The sequence below is a fragment of the Cryptotermes secundus genome, unplaced genomic scaffold, assembly GCF_002891405.2.
Source record: "Cryptotermes secundus unplaced genomic scaffold, Csec_1.0 scaffold511, whole genome shotgun sequence".
Classification (NCBI taxonomy): Eukaryota; Metazoa; Arthropoda; class Insecta; order Blattodea; family Kalotermitidae; genus Cryptotermes; species Cryptotermes secundus.
The window spans coordinates 45,318-65,411 of record NW_019727101.1 but is presented as its reverse complement, the minus strand read 5'-3'; the positions used below and the strand labels follow the sequence as shown (position 1 = coordinate 65,411).

General features: G+C 39.8%; 1 protein-coding gene across 2 annotated transcripts in view; it reads left to right on the top strand.

Annotated features, from left to right (window-relative positions):
* Window positions 1-19,737, top strand: part of LOC111864427 (sorting nexin-27) — a 71,018-nt gene extending 51,281 nt beyond the window's left edge. For both annotated transcript variants that reach the window (XM_023851660.1, XM_023851661.2), the window contains exons 2-10: window positions 298-400; window positions 1,276-1,404; window positions 3,292-3,425; window positions 4,586-4,715; window positions 7,871-8,048; window positions 10,859-11,109; window positions 14,705-14,854; window positions 16,895-17,023; window positions 17,990-19,737. In XM_023851660.1, the coding sequence (XP_023707428.1) occupies window positions 298-400; window positions 1,276-1,404; window positions 3,292-3,425; window positions 4,586-4,715; window positions 7,871-8,048; window positions 10,859-11,109; window positions 14,705-14,854; window positions 16,895-17,023; window positions 17,990-18,058 (1,273 nt within the window). In that variant the 3' untranslated portion in view covers window positions 18,059-19,737. The remainder of the gene's footprint in view (window positions 1-297; window positions 401-1,275; window positions 1,405-3,291; window positions 3,426-4,585; window positions 4,716-7,870; window positions 8,049-10,858; window positions 11,110-14,704; window positions 14,855-16,894; window positions 17,024-17,989) is intronic.
* The last annotated feature ends 357 nt before the right edge of the window (window positions 19,738-20,094 follow it).

The following is a 20,094-nucleotide window of genomic DNA, read 5'->3' as shown; positions in this document are numbered from 1 at the left end:
GCAGTCAGAACATGTTTACCAAGCCGTTGCCCAGAAAGTCCCTGTTATATCTGCTCATCTCACAGTCGTTACATAGCAGTGGTTCTACTTGCTACAATATGAATTGTTCTGGAAATTTACATGCAGAAGGAAGTAACTTTTACAATGTAATTTTAGATCTATTACAAATTGTAAAGACTGTAATACTGTATAATGAGTGTATACTTGAAACCCAGTATTCTACTCCCCAGAATTTCCGACGTCATTGTTTTCAGTTCATGACATTGATACTGGAATTTTTTTTTTGTTTTCTTTCAGAAATGGGGTGACTGTGGAAGGGGCAACACATAAGCAAGTTGTGGATCTAATTAAATCAGGGGGAGATGTTCTCACACTCACAGTCATATCAGTTACTCAGCAAGTAAGTTTACTGTCTGCTGTCTGCAGCAGTATCACTGTATATTAATGGCACATTTATAAAAAGATCGCAGAAGACTGTTCTTCAGCTTTGCTGTATCTGTCCATCCATCTGTCTGAATGTAACAACTTAAGAACAGCTGAGCAGATTATCATGAAATTTAATACTGAGAGTTTTACCGATATCTGTGTACACATTCCAGTTTTGGTTAAAATTGGACAGTGATAATGGATGCTTAAGACCTGCATGTATTTCTGGGGGTATATAAAGTATTCATAGCTAAATATTTCATCATCATCATCACATCGATAAAACATCTCTATTTTAATCACAGCCTTCTTTAGAAGATTCTACCAGACTTATCTTGAATTAGAGCATCCAGTTTTGACATCTTTGGTTTGCACATCAGTAATGTTTTTACAGAGCAAAGTGGTCCACCTTCCATCCAACCCCCAACTCATAGGTAAGGTAAAGGTAAAGCTATCCCTGTAACAGGCCATGGAGACCTGTAGGGTTGTGAGACGTTGAGGCTGCCACGTTGTCTGTAGAGTCAGCTCACAGATGGTGGTGAAGTTGTCAGCTTTATGCACCATCCATCCTTTACCCCCAGGAAGATTCCTGGTACTCATTTCTGTCGGAGGCTGAATCAAACCCAGGGCCATAGTACTGCTGCAAGGATTAGGTCAATTGAAAAATCCAATGACCTCATCAGGAATCGAAACCACAACCTCCAGCTTGTAGCATAGTGTCACAGCCAACTACATTATTGCGTGCCCCCTGTATCTGACTCAGTACACACTTTTAATTCAAATTAATGAAGTACAATACCTGATACTGGTCATTGTTACCTGTTTACATTTGTACTACTTTTCTTGCAGGAGGCAGAGAGACTGGAGCCAGCAGAGGATCCGACAGGTTATACGTACATTGACTACAGTGAGAAACGATCTCTACCCATCTCCATTCCGGACTATCACTACTCAGAGAAAGCAGGCGAGCGATATGTGGTAATGTGGGATCTATGTCTTATATATTTTCTTCTTACTGAAATGTATTTGTTTGTGGTATATTTAAAGATGCTGTGACAAGCCCAGGATATGTGGCATCAGATTACAGGATGTTCAGTGAATAATTAAATGGACAGAATATGGAAGGAAATGTCCTGATTGGACATACTATACCAACAGTTGCCTGGACACATTAAAGAAAAATATGGAACAGCTTTTTGAGTGTTACTGGTCACCAAGCTGATATTTGAGCTCTGGATCTTCTAAATTCAAGGCAGGAGTGCAACCCACTTGACTGTGACTTTTGGTTTCTATAATATTGAAGCTGCTCAGAAATATGATTACAGTTTGTCACATCATATGAGGTAGCATTTGACCATTACAGTCTTGTGGGATGTAATGCCGCTGAATCTGGTAAATGTTACCATTCAAAGGATTCTGTTCACTTCATCTTTGAATACTCATACGCTTCTGTCCTGATGATGGAGACAGCAGATTCCTTTGAAATGCTGGTTACATCTACCAAATTACATGGCTTCACATCTCAGACACAATATTCTTGAGTGCTGCAGTGGGACAGGTAGAATTGTTGCTTTGTCATTTGGAGGTCCCAGATTCAAATCTTGTCTTGAGACTGGTTATGTTAACTGGTGTTCCTTCTTGTTTTCCTCAGCCCCTCCAGACAAATACTGGAATAATACCTTGAATTAGGTCACACTTCACTTCCTGTCCGTATCACATCTATTTCATTATTCACTAATAAAATACCATTCTGTGCTATGTGGTCTGAGCTGCCAACAGCATCATTAAATAAGGCATAAATAAACTTGTGAAACTCTTCTCGAGAACATCCCCCAAGGCTCATTTATTATTTTTGTATAGGCCGGAGCACGGAGAGAAACTGTAGCATACTGATGAACTTACAATTGTATGTAAGCCCATATTCTCTGGGTGTATCATTAATTTATCTGGTTCTTGATCCTCCAGCAGTTCTAAAATTTAAACAGAAATTGTTGAAACCTCTTCCAGAGAATATTCAAAATTAACTACGCGGTAGCATAGTGGTTAAGGCACTATGCTACAAGTCGGAAGGTCGTGGGTTCAGATACCGATGAGGTCATTGGATTTTTTCCAGTTGACCTAATTCTTCNGGTTAAGGCACTATGCTACAAGTCGGAAGGTCATGGGTTCAAATACCGATGAGGTCATTGGATTTTTTCAATGGACCTAATCCTTCCGGCTGCATTATGGCCCTGGGGTTCACTCAGCCTCTAACAGAAATGAGTACAAGGAATTAAATAAATAATTTTCCTGGGGAGTAAAGCGCAGCCGGCGCATAAGGCTGACAGCCTTACCACCATCCTTGAGCCGATTGTCTAGATAATGTGGGACCCTCAACGTCTCACAACCCTATGGGCTTTCATGGCCTGTTACAGGGATAACTTTACTTTACTTACTAGATTCTGCAGGGTTCTGACGATGGTGTATAACACTCAGAATTACTTGATTTTTTTACTCTTTTCATTGTCCGGTATTCTAGAGACATGAAAACATAACATTTTGGAAATTGGATCTGTTTCCATCCTCAGGTGAAGGGGGAAGACACCTACTCAGTTGGGCCCTTTGAGTACTGAAACAGATCCAGTTTCCCAAACATCATGTTTTCAAGTCTCCAGAATATGAGACCATGGAAAAAACCAGAAACTCAGAAATTCTGAGTACTGTAAGACAGTTTTGTATCTATAGTGAATACAGCAGTGAGGTTTTCAGACCTGTTTATAATGACTAATTAATCATTCTTATAGTCATAAATGTACAGTGTGTTGCTCATACAAAGAGAGGAAAAATAGGAAACTTGTTATCTGAATATTTAATATGTATTTTCAGGTTTTCAATATTTACATGGCTGGACGCCACCTCTGTTCGAGGAGGTATAGGGAATTCTCTAACCTACATCTTAACCTAAAGAAAGAATTCATTGGCTTTGATTTTCCTAAACTGCCTGGGAAGTGGCCTTTCACGTAAGTTTTTTACATGAGTTTCAAGCGCATTCCATTCATACATAATTCAGAAGTATTATAAAGGTAAAGCTGTTCATATCTTTTAATTGACTAAGCATCATGTCATGATGATGTACAGGAGAGTGAAGGTATATCTGCACATAGTCTTAACCTTAGCACTATGTGAAAGTGAGTGGTCAGTGTCATGCCCCGGCCACTTTACCCCTGGTACCCATTGGATAGGAGGTAAGGAGGGTCTAGAGCTGGTCTGAGTGCTGCAGAGAAGAGAAGAATCCATTGCTTCTGCGAGGAATGAACCCAAGTTCCTTGGCCATCCAGCCTATAGCCCATTGCCATATCAACTGAGCTATTCCACTGAGCAGTCTGCAGTAGTGGTAACACTCTAAACTTGTATCTAGAAGGTGCTAGGTTTGAATCTTGGCCAGAACAGTTTCCTATCCTGACCGAGGGTTTTCGTGCTTTTCCTGAATCCCTCGAGGAAAATTCCAAGATACTACCTTGATTAGGCCATGACCACTTCAGTTCATCATTAATGTATCATTCAACACTATATAGTCTCAATACTGATAGTGTTATTAAATAGCCTACACACAGCTCAGGCAGCGGCATGGTAAACAAATTTCTACAGGAACAGATACTGACACAGCAATAGAGGACACAGGGTTTTGTATGTGGCCATTGCTAGAAAGTGGCGTGGTAAACCTGCTTCGACAGCAACGATTCAGCACACAGCAATAGAGGAACTGTCTGAAAAAGTATTTTCCCTGTGGCCCGCATCAAGGCTATATAGCAATGAGCAGCAGCAGCAACAGCAGACAGCCATGAGTTGCAAGCGAGCATTGGCAGTTCATGGTTGAACTGAGGAATTTCCATTGTTAGCAGCCATTACCTTGACTAGTTACAACAGAATAACATACAGAAGGCTTATCTGTGCTACAGTTGTAGCAATTTGTAGAGCGTATAAATCAGTGAGACTGTTTAGTTATTTGTAGTTATGCATTATAAACAATCGGTTATCTGTCTAAACCGCGCATCTGTTCACTAATATATGACAGCATTTATTGCAGAAATATGTTTCAAATGCATCGCAATTTCGCTGAGAGACTTTCTGAAACCTTCTGGTAGCAGTGATTTAACTGTGTGCATGTATATATATCCAGGTTGAGTGAACAGCAACTAGATGCAAGGCGCCGAGGCCTGGAACAGTACCTGGAGAAAGTGTGTGCAGTTCGTGTCATTGCCGAGAGTGACATCATGCAGGAGTTCCTCACTGATCCAGATGATGAGCAGGTATCGTATAATATGAGTACACATCACTGTCCTGTGAGATATAACACCACGTAGCCCATTGAAAGTCAACGGACGTTTTGGAGGAACACATCTCCATCCTTACGGTTGAAGAATAAGTCGAACAAGAAACCAGCATGAAAGCAGATGGCAAGCAGAGCTTGCTGGTTTCTTGTTCGACTTATTCTTCGACTCTGACAATGGAGGCAGTATGTTCCTCCAAAACGTCAGTTGACTTTCAGTGGACTACACAGCATTATAACCTGGAAGACAGGAATTGGTAAGTTTCTGAGCATGTGCCAGCTGCTTTGTTACTTAGTTAACTTTAAAGTTTTTGAAATCACTTTATTAGTAGTTCATCACATATGATTGTGAGAGATAACCAAGACATGGCATTAGCTATGGGTCTTTATCACCGTTTTACCCCTTGAAGCACAAATCATCCCTTGAGTACTGGAGTGTTTTGTGTATACTTTTGAGAAAAAATGAAATAATGCACTTCCATTGCTTAAATAACATTTAAAATGTAGTCGATTCTCTCAATTCAAACCCAGTTTCCCACATATTGGTGGTGATGGATATAGTACATATGAGTACTAGCACTCAGGTGATGAAATGTCTTCAAAACAATTTTTCATTACTCGCATCCTGCCACACAGGAGGGTGCACTACATCTCCAGTGTAAAGTCCAGTCAGTTAGTGCTGTTTAAGCAAACAGTCTCTGTCTATTGTGAGAATTTTAGAGAACACACAAAGACACTGTGGACATCATGAACCACCATCTGTCATTACCACTGATGGAGTGCACTTCATGGGCTGTTTTGAATGTTCCTTTGATAAAAATTAAAATACAACGTTTGAACTACTCTCTGATGTGTCATATCTCATGTAAGCATTCAAAAAAGATGGATCACCCACAAGAGCAAACTGAGACACTTGACTGAGATGGCAGAAAGCAAGTTAAGCACCATTCCATGAAAGTATCTCGGAGCTGGAGGTATAGCTGTATGCATTCTTAACCTCTGTATTTTGGTGGCTTCTTGTCTTCACACTGTGGCAGTTACTGTTAGGTAAGGAGCCACCAATGTCCAAGGAAGAGAACACTGTGTGGGCCCCAGGGCTGGTCTAGACGCTTTGGAGGAGAGAAGAATGTCTTGCTTCTGCTGGAAATCTAACCTCAAATTCTCGGTCGTCGAACCCATAGCTTAGTCATTATTCAGACTGAGCCATGCTGACTTTTTTATACAACAGGACTGTAGTAAATATGTCTGGTAAACTGGTGCAAACAGTAACATGGAATTTTTTTACAGACATATTTTGACTGTGAACAAAAGTATAATATTTGCAACATGTTGGAATTATAGCATCAGTTTATTATAGATTTAAATTGGCAAATCAGATCTTTGATTTGATCTGTAATTAGGAAAATTAGAAATTAACAAATGATCACTCCTTGCTCTCTCTGAGAATGAAGAGGAGAAGGGAGAAAGTAACAAATTCTTGTATCTTGGAAACTTTTACTCTACCTTTCAAAGACAGGAGGTAAGAACTGCAAATAACATGAGATCCATAGCTTCTGAAGCTATAATTTTATTAACGATATTCAATTTAATAGACATGTGCGAGTCTTGAATTTTCTAAATGAAATTGAGGAAAGTCTCAATCCTAATTCATAAACTGATTCTTCAGGTTTAGGTAAATGATTCTATCTTGTGCAGTGGCTTGCAGATTACCTGGTCCATCAGAATGACAAAAATTGATGATGGTAATGTGAATCAGTCTGTCAACAAAAGTCTCCCCCACCACTTACTCTAGGTGAAAGAATACATGGTCCTGGAAGCAAATCCTTTTAAATACAAAGCTATGTCAATAGTTTTCATTGATAGAATAGCTGGTTTAAAAGGGTGCAGTAATACAGTTCAATGCGTTGTGAAAAAGTCACTGGTTTTATAAAATGTGCTTGTATTTAAGTTGTTCAAAAATGATTGACACTACCTCCATAACTCCAGAAAAGTAGCAGTGTCAAATGAAAGCCAGCGTATGTGGGAAGATATACTATAGTGCTGCCTATGGTCATGAGATGACATTGCTACTGCGCACAGGTCGAACAGTGCTGCGTCATTCGTGGTGGTGTGCAGATGCAGTCATGGACAGTGCTCAAGACAACATGGAATCAGACAATCATGGGCAACGGCGGACTGTGTGGTTTCTCTGGAGGGAAGGAGTGGCTGCTCCACACATTCACACAAGGTTAGCAGCCGTATGTCTATGTCCATGAAGTGGAAGCATGCTGGAAGCCCTCCTCCCAAGAAGTCATGACGGGGACTATTTGTCTGGAAGCAAATGGTGACTGTGTTCTGGGATCAGGAGGGGATCCTTCTGTTGGATTGGCTGCCCCCCAGTTCGACCATCGACAGTGATCGGTATTGCAATTCACTGCACCAACTCCACCAACACATTCATCAATGCCGCCATGGAACATGGAGGCACGGCATTCTTCTCCAACATGATGATGCACAGCCACATGGCAGTCGGCAGACCATTGCCACCCTGGATGATCTAGAGTACACCATGCTGCCTCATCCACCATACTCCCCTGATCTTGCCCCTAGCAACTGTGCTCTATTCGATGCAATGAAAGACGTCATGCGGGGTAAGACGTTCACCTCCAACAACAAGCTTCAGGCAATTGTCCAGCAGTGGCGCCAGGATACCCCTAAAGAATGGTTTGCTGTGCAAATATGGAAACTGCTGGAATGATGGCAAAGGTGCAATGACATTGGCGGGGAATACCTCTAATATAATCTGTATGTATTTTTTCCAATAAATGGTTACTCTGAAGAAAAAACATTTAGTGTCAATCATATTTGAATGCCCCTAGTAATTAAAAAGTTAATCTATTAGAGAAAGTTCTCATTCATGTCTTGATTCACAACATTCTTCCATTCTCACATCAAACTGAACTGAAAAAGTTACTCTCAGATATGCCTATCTTTTAATACTGCCATCTTCTGAGACTTGGCCCTGAAGACAGACTCCTAATGTTCATAAGCGTCTAAGAGAATATGGCAATGTCACAATCCAGAAGAATGCAGTCATAATATTCACCACTGTGAGTACCGCAGATCTCATACAGTCATGATCCTTGATTTGTGCAGGGTAATGTGTCCCCAGTAGACGTGAAAATTCTGCTACCTGACCGAGAAGTTGTCACCGTTACCGTCCGCAAGAACTCAAACGCTGAAGAGGTGTATGCAGCTGTCATTGATAAGATTAGAATGAACAGGAACACTGCAAAATACTTCTATCTTTTTGAAATTGTTGAATACAATTTTGGTGAGTCATTTTATATTGTCACGTGAAGGGTGACTGTAAACAGGGTTTTGGATTTATTGACCACTTTAGCACACAACTTGAGTGTACACTTAATTATAGTGCCTCGCTAATTTTCACACTATATGAACCACTACAGCACATGCTAAGTCTATTCAGTATGTTACTAGTCGTTTCCTGGTAATGGATCTTAACAGTGGAGATTCTTCAGCTTCCATTTGCACCAACTCAGTTATAATATTACATCATGGACTGCATAGAATACACAGTAAAGGTTGCATATACTTGCTTATTAAGAATCTGTTCTCTAGCACCGAATGTTGTTTTGTTGTTTGTTTTGAGGTCCTTACCCAGTAACAGGCCTTCAAGCTACAGTATATTTGTATTACACACACACATGCATGTATAAACACATGCACTAGTGTGCTCATGCAGAAAAATCTGTACAGAAATTTCAGGAAGTATTATTGTTGTGTGTGGTGGTTACTTACCTTTAACTTTCCTAGGTTCTAGGACTTCTGTGACCCTTAAAACATAGTCCTTGTATCTTATACAGAAAATTTTATTCCCACACTAAATCAGCCTGTAATTGGAACTTCATATATATATATATATATGTATGAGATTATACACACTATTTATGATTACTCAAACATGCAACAAAATTATCTTCAAACAGATAAAATGGAAAATACATCATGCCATAATGTAATGTAAACTTTATTTATTTTTTTTTTTTTGCCAGACTCTTCACAGCAGCTTCCTTAAGAATTTTATATCTCTCAGATATGTAATGAAATTTGTCTGAATGGTACATATGATAAATTGCTGTATTTTAAGCTAAGCTGAAACACAGTGTGAATTCTTGTTTCACTGTACACAACAGGGAACCCGTAAGAAGCACATCAGTATTCAGTTATTTGCGATGAAAATCTTATAAAATGAGAAACTTGTGAGTGGTATAGAGATTGGCATGTCTAATGGGCTTGGGGTTGAGAAATTTTGATACAATGAAATTGTAGCTATTCACTCTACACAAACCAGTGAAAACTCAACTCATGAACTGCAAAAACTCAATCAAAATTTGTAAAATATCAACTTCTCACTCTGTCTTCTCTGAACTGGGAGATATGACTTTCCAGACTGCCATAAAATTTACTACAAAAATATTACAAATCGATTCAAAGACATAAATTTTACTCAGAATTCATGTAAGAAGTGGCGGTCTGTGTATCACTCATGTGAAAGTATGTGTCATTACTCTTTTGGACGCACCAAGCCTTTTTATTGACCTCCCAAACCTCAGCTATATTTCCAAAGATAAACTCACCTGGGGGAATATTTCTTGCATTCATAATTTTTTTCTATGACATTTTTTTGGGAGGAAAGGAGGCTGACAGATGGACATTACTGTTATACAGGGTGATTCATATAGAGCTGGCCCGACGAAATGACGTGTAATATAAAATATACCATACAGATATTAAAGTAATTTACACATATCTTATCTTGGATTGTGTGCCGTGATCAGAGCAGGTGTTGAAAGTGTCCGCCGTTTTCAAGTAGGCATTAGAAACACTCGCTGTTCAACAGTGTACTCCATGACTGTCGCCTGCCCACTGCAGACACGTTTTGTCATTGTTCTTAACCTTGCAGCATAAGGGCTGCCACTTGCCGAATCATGCGCACACCATTCGACTCAGAACAGCCCATGGATTATTATGTCATAATTGTGAGCAGTTATATATATCACCTGCAGAATTATTAGCAAATTCATCGAGCCGGTTCTATACAATTCATCCTGTATTTGGCTCTTATGGTGTCAGGATTGATATAATGATGGGATTACTTAAGTTATTTGTATTTCTTAGTGGGGGGTGTAACTTATGCGTAACTTGGAAATCTGCAAAAACAATGTGTGATGTATTTATGGTTTATTTTAATGGTAGGCAGTTGTGGCCTAATTTGGGGCATTGTCCTGGAGTCTGACTGGAGAGACTGAGGACAGCCATGAAGCATGTAATGCTAGTGTGTGTTGGGCAAAGTTTTTTGTGATTATCATCATTCCTTTGGGCAGATACTTAAATAGTGCCTTTACCTTGGCCATGATCACTTCCTTCTGCATCCTTTTCGGTTCATTGTTTACTGTCATGCAGTCATTTCGAGATGACATAGACTGAGTTATGGACAGCGTGTTTAAATAAACTACAATTTAATTGTCATAATTTATCCATTTATTGTAATTTGTTGAAGATTGTTTTGGTAAGAAAAATACTAAGATATGTACCCATTGCACATGACTTTTTTTTTTTGATAAGAAGCTTATAACATAAATTATATCGAAGGGGTACTTACCAATTGAGCTCACCAGACTGTTATGAAGTTCTTACTGATGTATTGGTCAATATTTCCTTTGTTTCAGTGCTTTATATGCAGTGACATTGGAGTGAACATGAAAGAATCTGATGGTTTTGAAGTTCTGCCTGTGATCGTTATGAAGAGAGTGATCTTCCACATTTTAATGCCATGTAGTTTTGGAAACAGCCGACATTTTGGAGGAACATATCACTTTCATTTTTTGGGGTCAGACATTAAGCAAAGCAATAAAGCAAGAGAAGCAGTTGGAAAACTGTCCTGTTTGTTCAACCCTGAAGATGGAGTCAGTATATTTCTATGAAATGTCATGCTTTCTCAGAGCTACATGGTGTTGCAACCGAGAAAACTGTGTTCTTCATAAAATGATTTATATGCACATTCTGTAGCATAAAGTCCTGTGAAGACTGACGGTGTTGTATGTCCTTTGTTCTGTTCAGAAAGAAAACTCCAAGCCACAGAGTATCCTCATAATCTATACATCCAGAACTACAGTACGGCAACATCTACGTGTTTAGCTGTACGAAAATGGCTGTTCTCCCTATCCAGGGAGCTTAGTCTTGCTTCTGATGATCAAGCAATGACATTCATCTTTTGGCAAGCTGTAGATGATGTAAATCAAGGGCATATTAGAGCTGATGACAGGCTATATCAACTGAAAGCTCTTCAGGATGCATCAAGAAAAAATGAGGTAATGGTTTTTCATGCTCAGCTGTTTCGTATCAGCAAGTTGAATTACTGCTACAAGGAATATGTAGCACACATGGAAAAAACAGAAATCCTTGCAGTGTGGTGGTCAGGAGACAAAATGAAAAGGGGCTATTGTAAATGTCATAATGAACTTGCTGTTTTCATAGAAAGAAGGAAGTTGTTGGCAGGCTGACAGACAGCTAGCTTCTGCAGGGTGGCTGTGCGCCATGAAGTTGGTTGGTAGATCAGAGATGTACCAGTAAAACCTAACTTTATAATTCCTTGTAATAATTCCATAGAGCAGAATCCATATTGAGAAGCCAGTAGTTGCTCAGCAAAAAGGAATCTCATGGAAATTTATGGAACCTGAAGGTACCTTATTGTATTCACAAGAGCTCATCATCGATTCCTATCCTGGGCCAAATGAACCCAGTCTATATCCTCCAACACCATTTTGTGAATATCAGTTTTATTTAATATTATTATCTTCCCGTGTATGCCTGGGTCTTTAGAGTGGACCAGTATATAGGTGTCACAATGGCCATGCCATAGGTCAGGCAGTTAGTTGCTGGCTTCCCATCATGGCAGTCTGGGTTCAGCCCCAGGTCCATGAGGGATTTGGGGTGTGGCAGGTTTTCTCAGAGTAGTTTTGGTTTCCCGTGCCAATTCTTATCCCACCAAATGCTCCATACTCATTTATCATCCGTGGCTGGTACAATAGGCCAGTTAGTGGCTGATGTACCAAGTGGACTTAGTCTCACCCCACCCCCAAAAATTTCAAAAGAAAAAAAGGACAGATGTCACAGTGGGGCTAGTGATGAGAGTGGACTGTGGTGTTGTCAGTGGAAAAGGGTCATGCTATTAGGAACATGGGTTCCTAAACGTGTGTTTAGTCTGTATGCATGTTTACTGTTGTAAAGTCTGGTATCACCTGAAGATCACCATCTTGTTGGATCTGACAGGTACCTCTGTCCTGTAGTCTGGTATATACCAACACCACATAGAAAATGACATGTCTAGCAATTCTGTTGTTCCATGTGAGTATTCATTGCTACAGTAACATTTTTACCAAGCCATAGCCTAGCAATGATAGGGGATACATATACAGATACAGACTGATGGGAGGGATTTATGTAGTTCACCATTCAGATGGGCTCAGGTGCCATGATATACCGAGTTTCATAAAGATTGGTATAGCCATTCAGAACTTAATAGGGGAGGATACACAGGCACACAGACAGCATGGTGATTGCATAAGCCTTCTTCTTTTTTTCTTTTTTCTTTCTTTTTTTTCAGAATAAGGAAAGTGGGATAAAAATGTATTTTTAAATAGTACTGCATTCAGTGGTTGCTTAAATTTCACATTGGCAGCCATGCCATTATATTGTCACGTGTCCGGGTATCCATGACAAATAATTAACGAATTTCGGATTTAACAGAGCTGTTTTATTTGATAAGTACGCCAGGCAGAACTACAGAAAACTGTCACACACTTCGTAACTGCGAACAATGGGCACTCTGTAATGTTCCTTGTAACTACACCACATGAAGGCTTCTGTTTGTTCTCCTCTTGCTGTTCACTGATCCGATCTCTGCCCTGGTTTTCTCCCATACCGACATCTTCCTGTCAGATCTCCCTGTTGAATCTCTTGAACAGTGTTCGCTGCTCCCTGTATGGGCTCGGCACAGACCACCCACAGAAAGCACATCTCTGCTTAGCAATGGATATCATGTATTGTTGTCAGGCGTGTCCACCCTGCATTGCATAGCAATGGACACCCTATTGTTGCCCATTCGTTGCTGTGATAAGTTTACCGGTCCATTACTTAGCATCAGATGTCATTCTCTTGTTGGATGCTCATTGCTTGGAACATGTTTATGTATTCAGTCCGGTCTGTCACAGTATCATCTTACACAGAGGAACCACCATCTGTTATTCCTTGATTTAGGGTTTTAACATTCAGTTTCAGTGACACAAAGTCAGGTACGTCAGCATTAAGTCACCCCTTTCAGAATTTTCCACAGTTTTAATGTTCAAAACCTGTAGTCACAGAAGAAACCTTAAATAGAATCCCACTCAGGTCATGGATGTTTAGTTTGTGTGTGTGTGTGTTCGTGCGCTTTTCTGTGTTTGTGTACAGGTAGAGGCCTTGCAACGAGCTGATCACCCGCCCAAAGAGACCTACCGAGTGTGTAACGTGTAAGATCTAGAAAAACCGAAGTGAACGGAGAAGTTCATGGAGGTAGGCCTAGGCCCATTGGGGCTGTAGTGCCAAGAAAAAAAAAATACATTCTTTACCATGGAATCATTAGGGAGACAACCACTGTAAGGGAGCATAACTGAACCAAAATGCAATAATTTTGAACAATGAAATAAGTGTATTGTCAGAAACGACAATGAATGTGAAATATAAGAGCAAACAGAAACTCTGAAAGACAGATGATGCAAATGAAAAAACTTAAACACAAATGGATTCTGTAGTGTTTGTCATACTTATTGATGAACAGTCCGCAGATAGTGGGAACTGGCTGCCAGTTGTAAGGAAGAAACAGTACCTCCAAGTTCCTTTTACAAGAACATACCAAACATCACATTAAATAGATACTTCTATATCAGGGGCTTTCAAGACAATGTGTCTCTAATTCCAAAACAGTGCTTGCAAAAAGATAAATGTTATAGGGGGAGTGGTGGTGTGGGGAAGTTTTGTGTTAGTAGATAATAAGAACACCCTGTTTGCAAACATGGGTTCGCTACGTATGGCATACCATAAAAATTTATCAGTCATTCAGATTAACTCCATTAAAGATAATTTTTATTCTTTAGGACAGTTTGTGGCATTTTTAAAATTCATTAATTTTAATACAATTTTGTGAAGTTTGAAGTAATTGCATATTCCTGTGACAACACATTTTTTCTGTATGATAGTATTAATATGTAAATCAGAATTAGCAGGTTTTTGGACTTTGTCCATTATCCCGTATTCTAAAAAATAGGGAACACAACATTTTGGAAACTGGATCTATTTCTGTCCTTAGGTGGGGGATGAGGGGTGGGGGAGACTCCTACTCTGTTGGGTCTTTTAGAAAGGGCTGACCTCAATCACTGGGCAACCCATGTTCTAAGGGAACCAACTGAGTAGGTGTCTTCCTCTTCACTTGAGGATGGAAACAGATCCAGTTTCCCAAATGTTGTGTTCTCTAGTTTTTAGAATATGATACAATGGACAAAGTCCAAAAACCCAGTAATTCTGAGTATTATGCACCATCATCGGATCCCTTTAGAATCAGTCTACTTGTATTATTTAAATTGTGATGGTGTACATAATACAGAGAGCCCCATAGGATTAGGTGCAACAGTTCTCATGTTTGACTGATGTGAACAATTGACATATTAGATTCTTTTAGGTTGAATGACAGTCCATAGTACTTGTGATAGCAGTCATACATCTTGGTGACCCCGTAAAATATAATTGCAATATTTCACTCCCAAGAATGAATCAGGAGGTCCAAACACTTGTGGTGCTGGTGGTGCTGGTGATTGTAATGTTATGTTCTTATGAACATTAACTTAGAACTCTTTTCATTGGTGTTCACAGTATCTAAGGCTGGCACGCGAACTCACAGGTTATGGGACGATAGTATTTCCGCATTGTTGCTGTGATTCTCGTAAAGAAGGACATGTAATTGCTTCAGTTGGAGCTGCTAGCTTTAAGTTACAAGCCTGCAGAGAGGATGGAGCACTCGAGGTAAAAACAACATTTTTAATTATTTATTTATTTATTAAGTTTTGTAATTCTTAAAGATTTGTTATAATGGTCTATTTGTTACACAAGTATTTATATTGGACATTGCCTGGAGTGTATATACTTTTCACAGTGTTTTGGCAGCGGATCCAGTTTTCGAAATGTTTACTCCAGATAATGTCCATATAACTTTAAGCTTTATCACAGAGATAAGACATAATAAAACTAAGTGAGATCTTCAGTTCCTCAGTGTTTTGGAGGAGCCTGCTGGCTCCATCTTCAGGGCAGATTTGCCTGAGGATGGAGGCAGGATGTGCCCCTGAAACATTGGTATCCACCTACCTGACTACAGAATGATGTCCTCCTGGCATGTGAGACTAATGTATCTTTGCTTGTGTGACAGCCTTCAAATCTTACAGGTGTTTTTGTATGAGTTGGTAACATTCTATGCTCTGTGCTATTGGTGAAATGAGGAAGAGTGTAATTATACTTCTAGTTGTATCTGTGCGTACCCATCCACATATTTCTAACATATAAACTGTAAATTGTCTTTATGCTGTAAAATAAAGAAATATTATTAAAATTGTTGAAATTGTTTTGGTCGAAGAATGGTAAAGCTAAAGCTATTCCTGTAACATACCGTGAAGGCCCACAGCATTGTGAGATGTCAAGGTTCCCACATTTTCTAGACTGTCAGCACACAGATGGTGAAGTTGTCAGTCTTATGCACAGGCCACCCTTTACCCCACAGGAAGATTCCTGGTACTCATTTCTGATAGAGGCTGTGTTGACCCTAAGGCCATAGTGCAGCTGGAAGAATTAGGTAAATTGAAAAAAATACACCCCATTGGGACTTGAACCTGTGACCTTCTGGCTTGCAGCATAGGGTCTCAACCAACTACGCTACCGCATGCCCCATCAAAGAATGGTGCATATTGAAATTTTGTGTCTTATGTTACTGTTGCCAATGTTAAGATGTAAACTTACCTTATTGTATTCGCAAAAGAATGTTATGGTGGCAGAATGCATTTAATGCCATTACATATAGCATTGTTTTGACAAATATATGTAAAGTTGCTTTTGACGAAAGCATGCAGTTCTTTGATTTCAGTATAATGTAATAGAATGCTTGAATTCTCACATACATGTAATGGGTAGCCCAGTCAGTATAGCAACTGGGCGGGGGATCAGAGTTCAAGTAGATACTGTAACCGTACGCATCCTTCACGGAGGTGTCTTATTTGTTTGTGCATAGCGATTGGGTTTGGCTGTGGAAATGAGATGCCCCGGAGGGATCATGGTCCTCTGAACTGGCCTTTTGTTGCGAGGGACAGAAGGGAGGTTGGTGAGTCCATTGCATTCAGGGGGGGGGAGTAGGTGTACCTGCTTTCATCCGTGCGAGATCACGGTAAGAACGTGGTTTCGAAAAGCAGCGGCGGGGGTAATTGTGTAGTGAGGGAGTAGAAGCCAGGCGGTGAGAGAGTTCATGTGGAACCTGCGCTGAAGGATTAACCGATCGAGCCTGCATCCAAAACGACGTAAGTGAGCCAACACCCATGTACCCCTGGGATACAGGACTCATAACGCTGAATTTAGCCGAGGCACTACACCATGAGGAATTAAAGCGTGTGGGGGCGGGTGTAATACTGAAGGGTTCTGACAATCGTGTATAACACAGAGGTACTGGGTTTTCAGACTTTGTCCATCGTTCGGATTCTAAATAACTAAGAAAAAACACAACGTTTTGGTCCAGTGATTGAGGCTCGCTCTTCCTAAGGGACCCAACAGTGTAGATGTCTTCCCTCGCCTGAGGACGGAAACAGATCCAGTTTCTGAAATGTGCTTTTTTTCTTAGTTATTTAGAATCCAGACAATGGACAAAGTCTGAAAACCCAGTATCTCTGTCAGAGTTCAAGACGTGGTAGGGGTAAGAATTTTCTCTTCTCTGCATGGTCCAAACTGGTTCTGGGTAGGGTGTGTGTATGTGTACTGCTAACTGGTGTTCATTTCCTGCAGTTTATTTTTATTGTTTATTTTTTGCAGTCTCAAGTGGTGGAATTTGCATGGCCAAGCATTAAAGAGTGGGAAGTAGATGATGAAGCTATGGCTTTCTGCTTCCAGTACCAGCGTCCTGAGAAGAACCCACGCTGGGTGAAGATTTTTACACCTTATGTGAGTTTGTTTTCTTATGGCCAAAATCCATATACTTCTATATACATTTATTAACTACAGTAAAAGATCAAACTCTGTCATAGATATCTGCAGCAGACTGTCATGTTATGGAAGGGATGTACCCTTAAAACAAGTTGGTACAGTGACAGGCTATGGGCTGGATGGCTGAGGTTTGATTTCTGGCAGGAGCAAGATTTTTTTCCTTCTCCTCAGCATCCAGACTGGCCCACCTGGTACTGGAGATGATTTCCCCAGGGTTGAAGTGTCTTGGATGTGATTTGTAACACTGGCCACTCTTTTACAGTGCACCAAACTGTACTGCCTATCCCTATTGATAATAGATCCTTTTAAGCACTATGCCATGAAGGCATAAAAAAAATGGATGTATAGATCCACATTTTCTTCACCTCAACAGTAATTGGAGGTGAGTGGTCCGATTCATGCCCCGGCCGCATTACCCCCGGGGAAAGAGCCCGCGGTACCCATCGGATATGAGTTTGGGTGAACCCCAGAACCAGTCTGGACGATGTGGAGAAGTGAAAATTCTTGACCTTACTGGGACTCAAGCCTTGACTCCTCAGTCATCCAGCCTGTAGCCAGTTGCTGTACCGACTGCGCTATTGCAACCTTTGTATTTAAAAAGAAATTAAATTCCAGTAACATATTCTTTTTCGTTGTGAGAAGACAGAGAGAGATTTGTCAAGTTGATTTGTGTCTGGTGTTGGAAGGCGTTATGATTCTGAACGAACAAATAGTTTCTCACTCTTGTGCATAGCAAACACAGTTATCTGAAAAAGGAACATCCAAATTGAAATTTTTTTGTTGCTTAGGTCTTGAAAATTCAAAACTGGCACATGGCCCAGGTTGAAGTATACTTTGTAGATTGTTATTTTGCATTGTTTTGGGATCTCTGTATAGTCCATAATATTCCTAAGTGACTGTAGTATTGTTAATTTTTTTTTTCAGTACATCTTCATGTCCGATTGCTTTGAGAGGATACTGGAAGAGAACAAATGGATAGACACGGGTGAATGACAGCAAGCAGTTCACTAGTTCCTGAGTGGTACTCTACATTACTCCCAGTCATTTGTTAGGTCACATGTGCGATCACTACCCATCTGCCTGCCAAACTGACCTCAAGAGCGCACTTCTCCACGTTCGACTAATAGGACATCGTTTAGTATATTCTCACGCCCGACAAACTTGCATATTGCGAACACCCTGACCTTTCGCCCACATTCAGATTTTCCCTTCTTGGTGAAACTCTTCTAGTCTCAATATTATGAGATTAAGAATTGCGCAGGCCATGCTAACCTTTCCAGTTCATAGGACTGATTTGGTGGTTCCATATAACAGCATTCAGCCCATTTTTATCATGAATAACTCTTGGAGTGAAATTCAGATTTACATTCTATTGCATTTTTCACAAGGGCAGACTGCTTGATGCTGAAACGACAGTTTGTGTCACATCCAAATTATAACTGATCTTGTCAGTCCCATTGGTTGTGCCATAACTGTAGGGCAACACATAATTATGAGCAAAAATATTAGCACACCCACGCTATAAAGAAATATTCATACATCAGCATGGGCTTCATGACAGAAGAGGCACCCAGAAATTGAAAGAAAAGATGAATAAATTACTACTGCAACAACAAGTCTTGTGAGAATAATGTGCCTGCACAGAGTGAAGTGCTTGCTATGCCAACGTTCAATGTTCGGATGAAACTGCGTTATTTCAGATCTTTCTATCCCTTGTTTCTAATTTTGAACATTCTTTTTTACATAACTGGAAAAATAAGGCATCCACTATAACAAATTTAATAGAGTATATCAGATTCAATATATGACCTTACATGTTCTGGCTCCTTGTGGCTATCCTCACAGGAACTGCAATAAAAGGAAATTAGCTTTACACTTTCTGGAAATCTTAAAATATGTTTCATACAAGTTATAATTTTCTTATAAAAATAGTGTTGTGTAAAAATTTTTGGAGTAAGATTATAGTTTGTTAGGTCTTTCTTGTATACAGCATAAAAGCATTGCTGCACATCATATCTTAGGTTTTTCTTGTGTGATATTCAGCCGTTTATGTTATTGTTTATTAATAACGTTTGCAAGTATAATATGGAAAAGGTGTTTTACTATTCATCATACGATGTTGTCAAACGTAGGCATAATATACTCGTAATTAATATAGATGAGTAGTAAATTTGATACCTGATATCCATGTTGGTTGGGTTTAGTATCAGCTTCTATTCTGGAGTTTACGATGTCGATGTTGTGTGGAGGGTGGGTTTATATAATGTTGGTTGTATTGACAAATCTCATGGTAATGTATGGTTCTACCTAAGAATTATAACTATGAAATATAAAATTTACTATAACAAAGAGAACCCAATAAAAGGTGGATGCAAATATAACACAGAAACACCACCTTCAAATGACATTAAAAATTTGGGAATGGAAACTGAAAAACACTATATAATTAATAGATGAAAATCAGCAACAAGCCATTAGATTCCTAGGGAAAACAGTGTATGAAATATAACAAAACAGTACAAAACAAATTTACTACATTAACAACAGTCAAATAAAACAAATGAAAGAGAATAATATAAGAATAACAGAAGCAGATGCAGGTGGAAGAATAATTATAATAAGTAAACACAACTTACAAGATGAAGTAACTCAGTTCATTAACAACAATCAAACAAAACAAACAAATGTACAAGCAAGTTCAAAGCTAGGTTAGTCGCTTGCTTCCCACCACGGCGGCCCAGTTTTGATCCCGGGTCTGGTCAAGTGGGATTTGTGGTGGACAAAGTGGCGCTGGGGCGGGTTTTCTCTGAGTACTTCGGTTTCCCCTGCCAATCTTCATTCCACCAAATTCTCCATCATAATCACCCGGGGGAGGCTACAATAGGCCAATCAGTGGCCGCTGTGCCAAGCGTACCCAGTTGGACTCGACCCCCCACTAAGCAAAAGTTCAAAGCGGCGAATTATGCAACTCTCTATAAAAAAAATGACTGATTGCATTGCAGTATGGAAATTGGAGAAACTAATTCCAA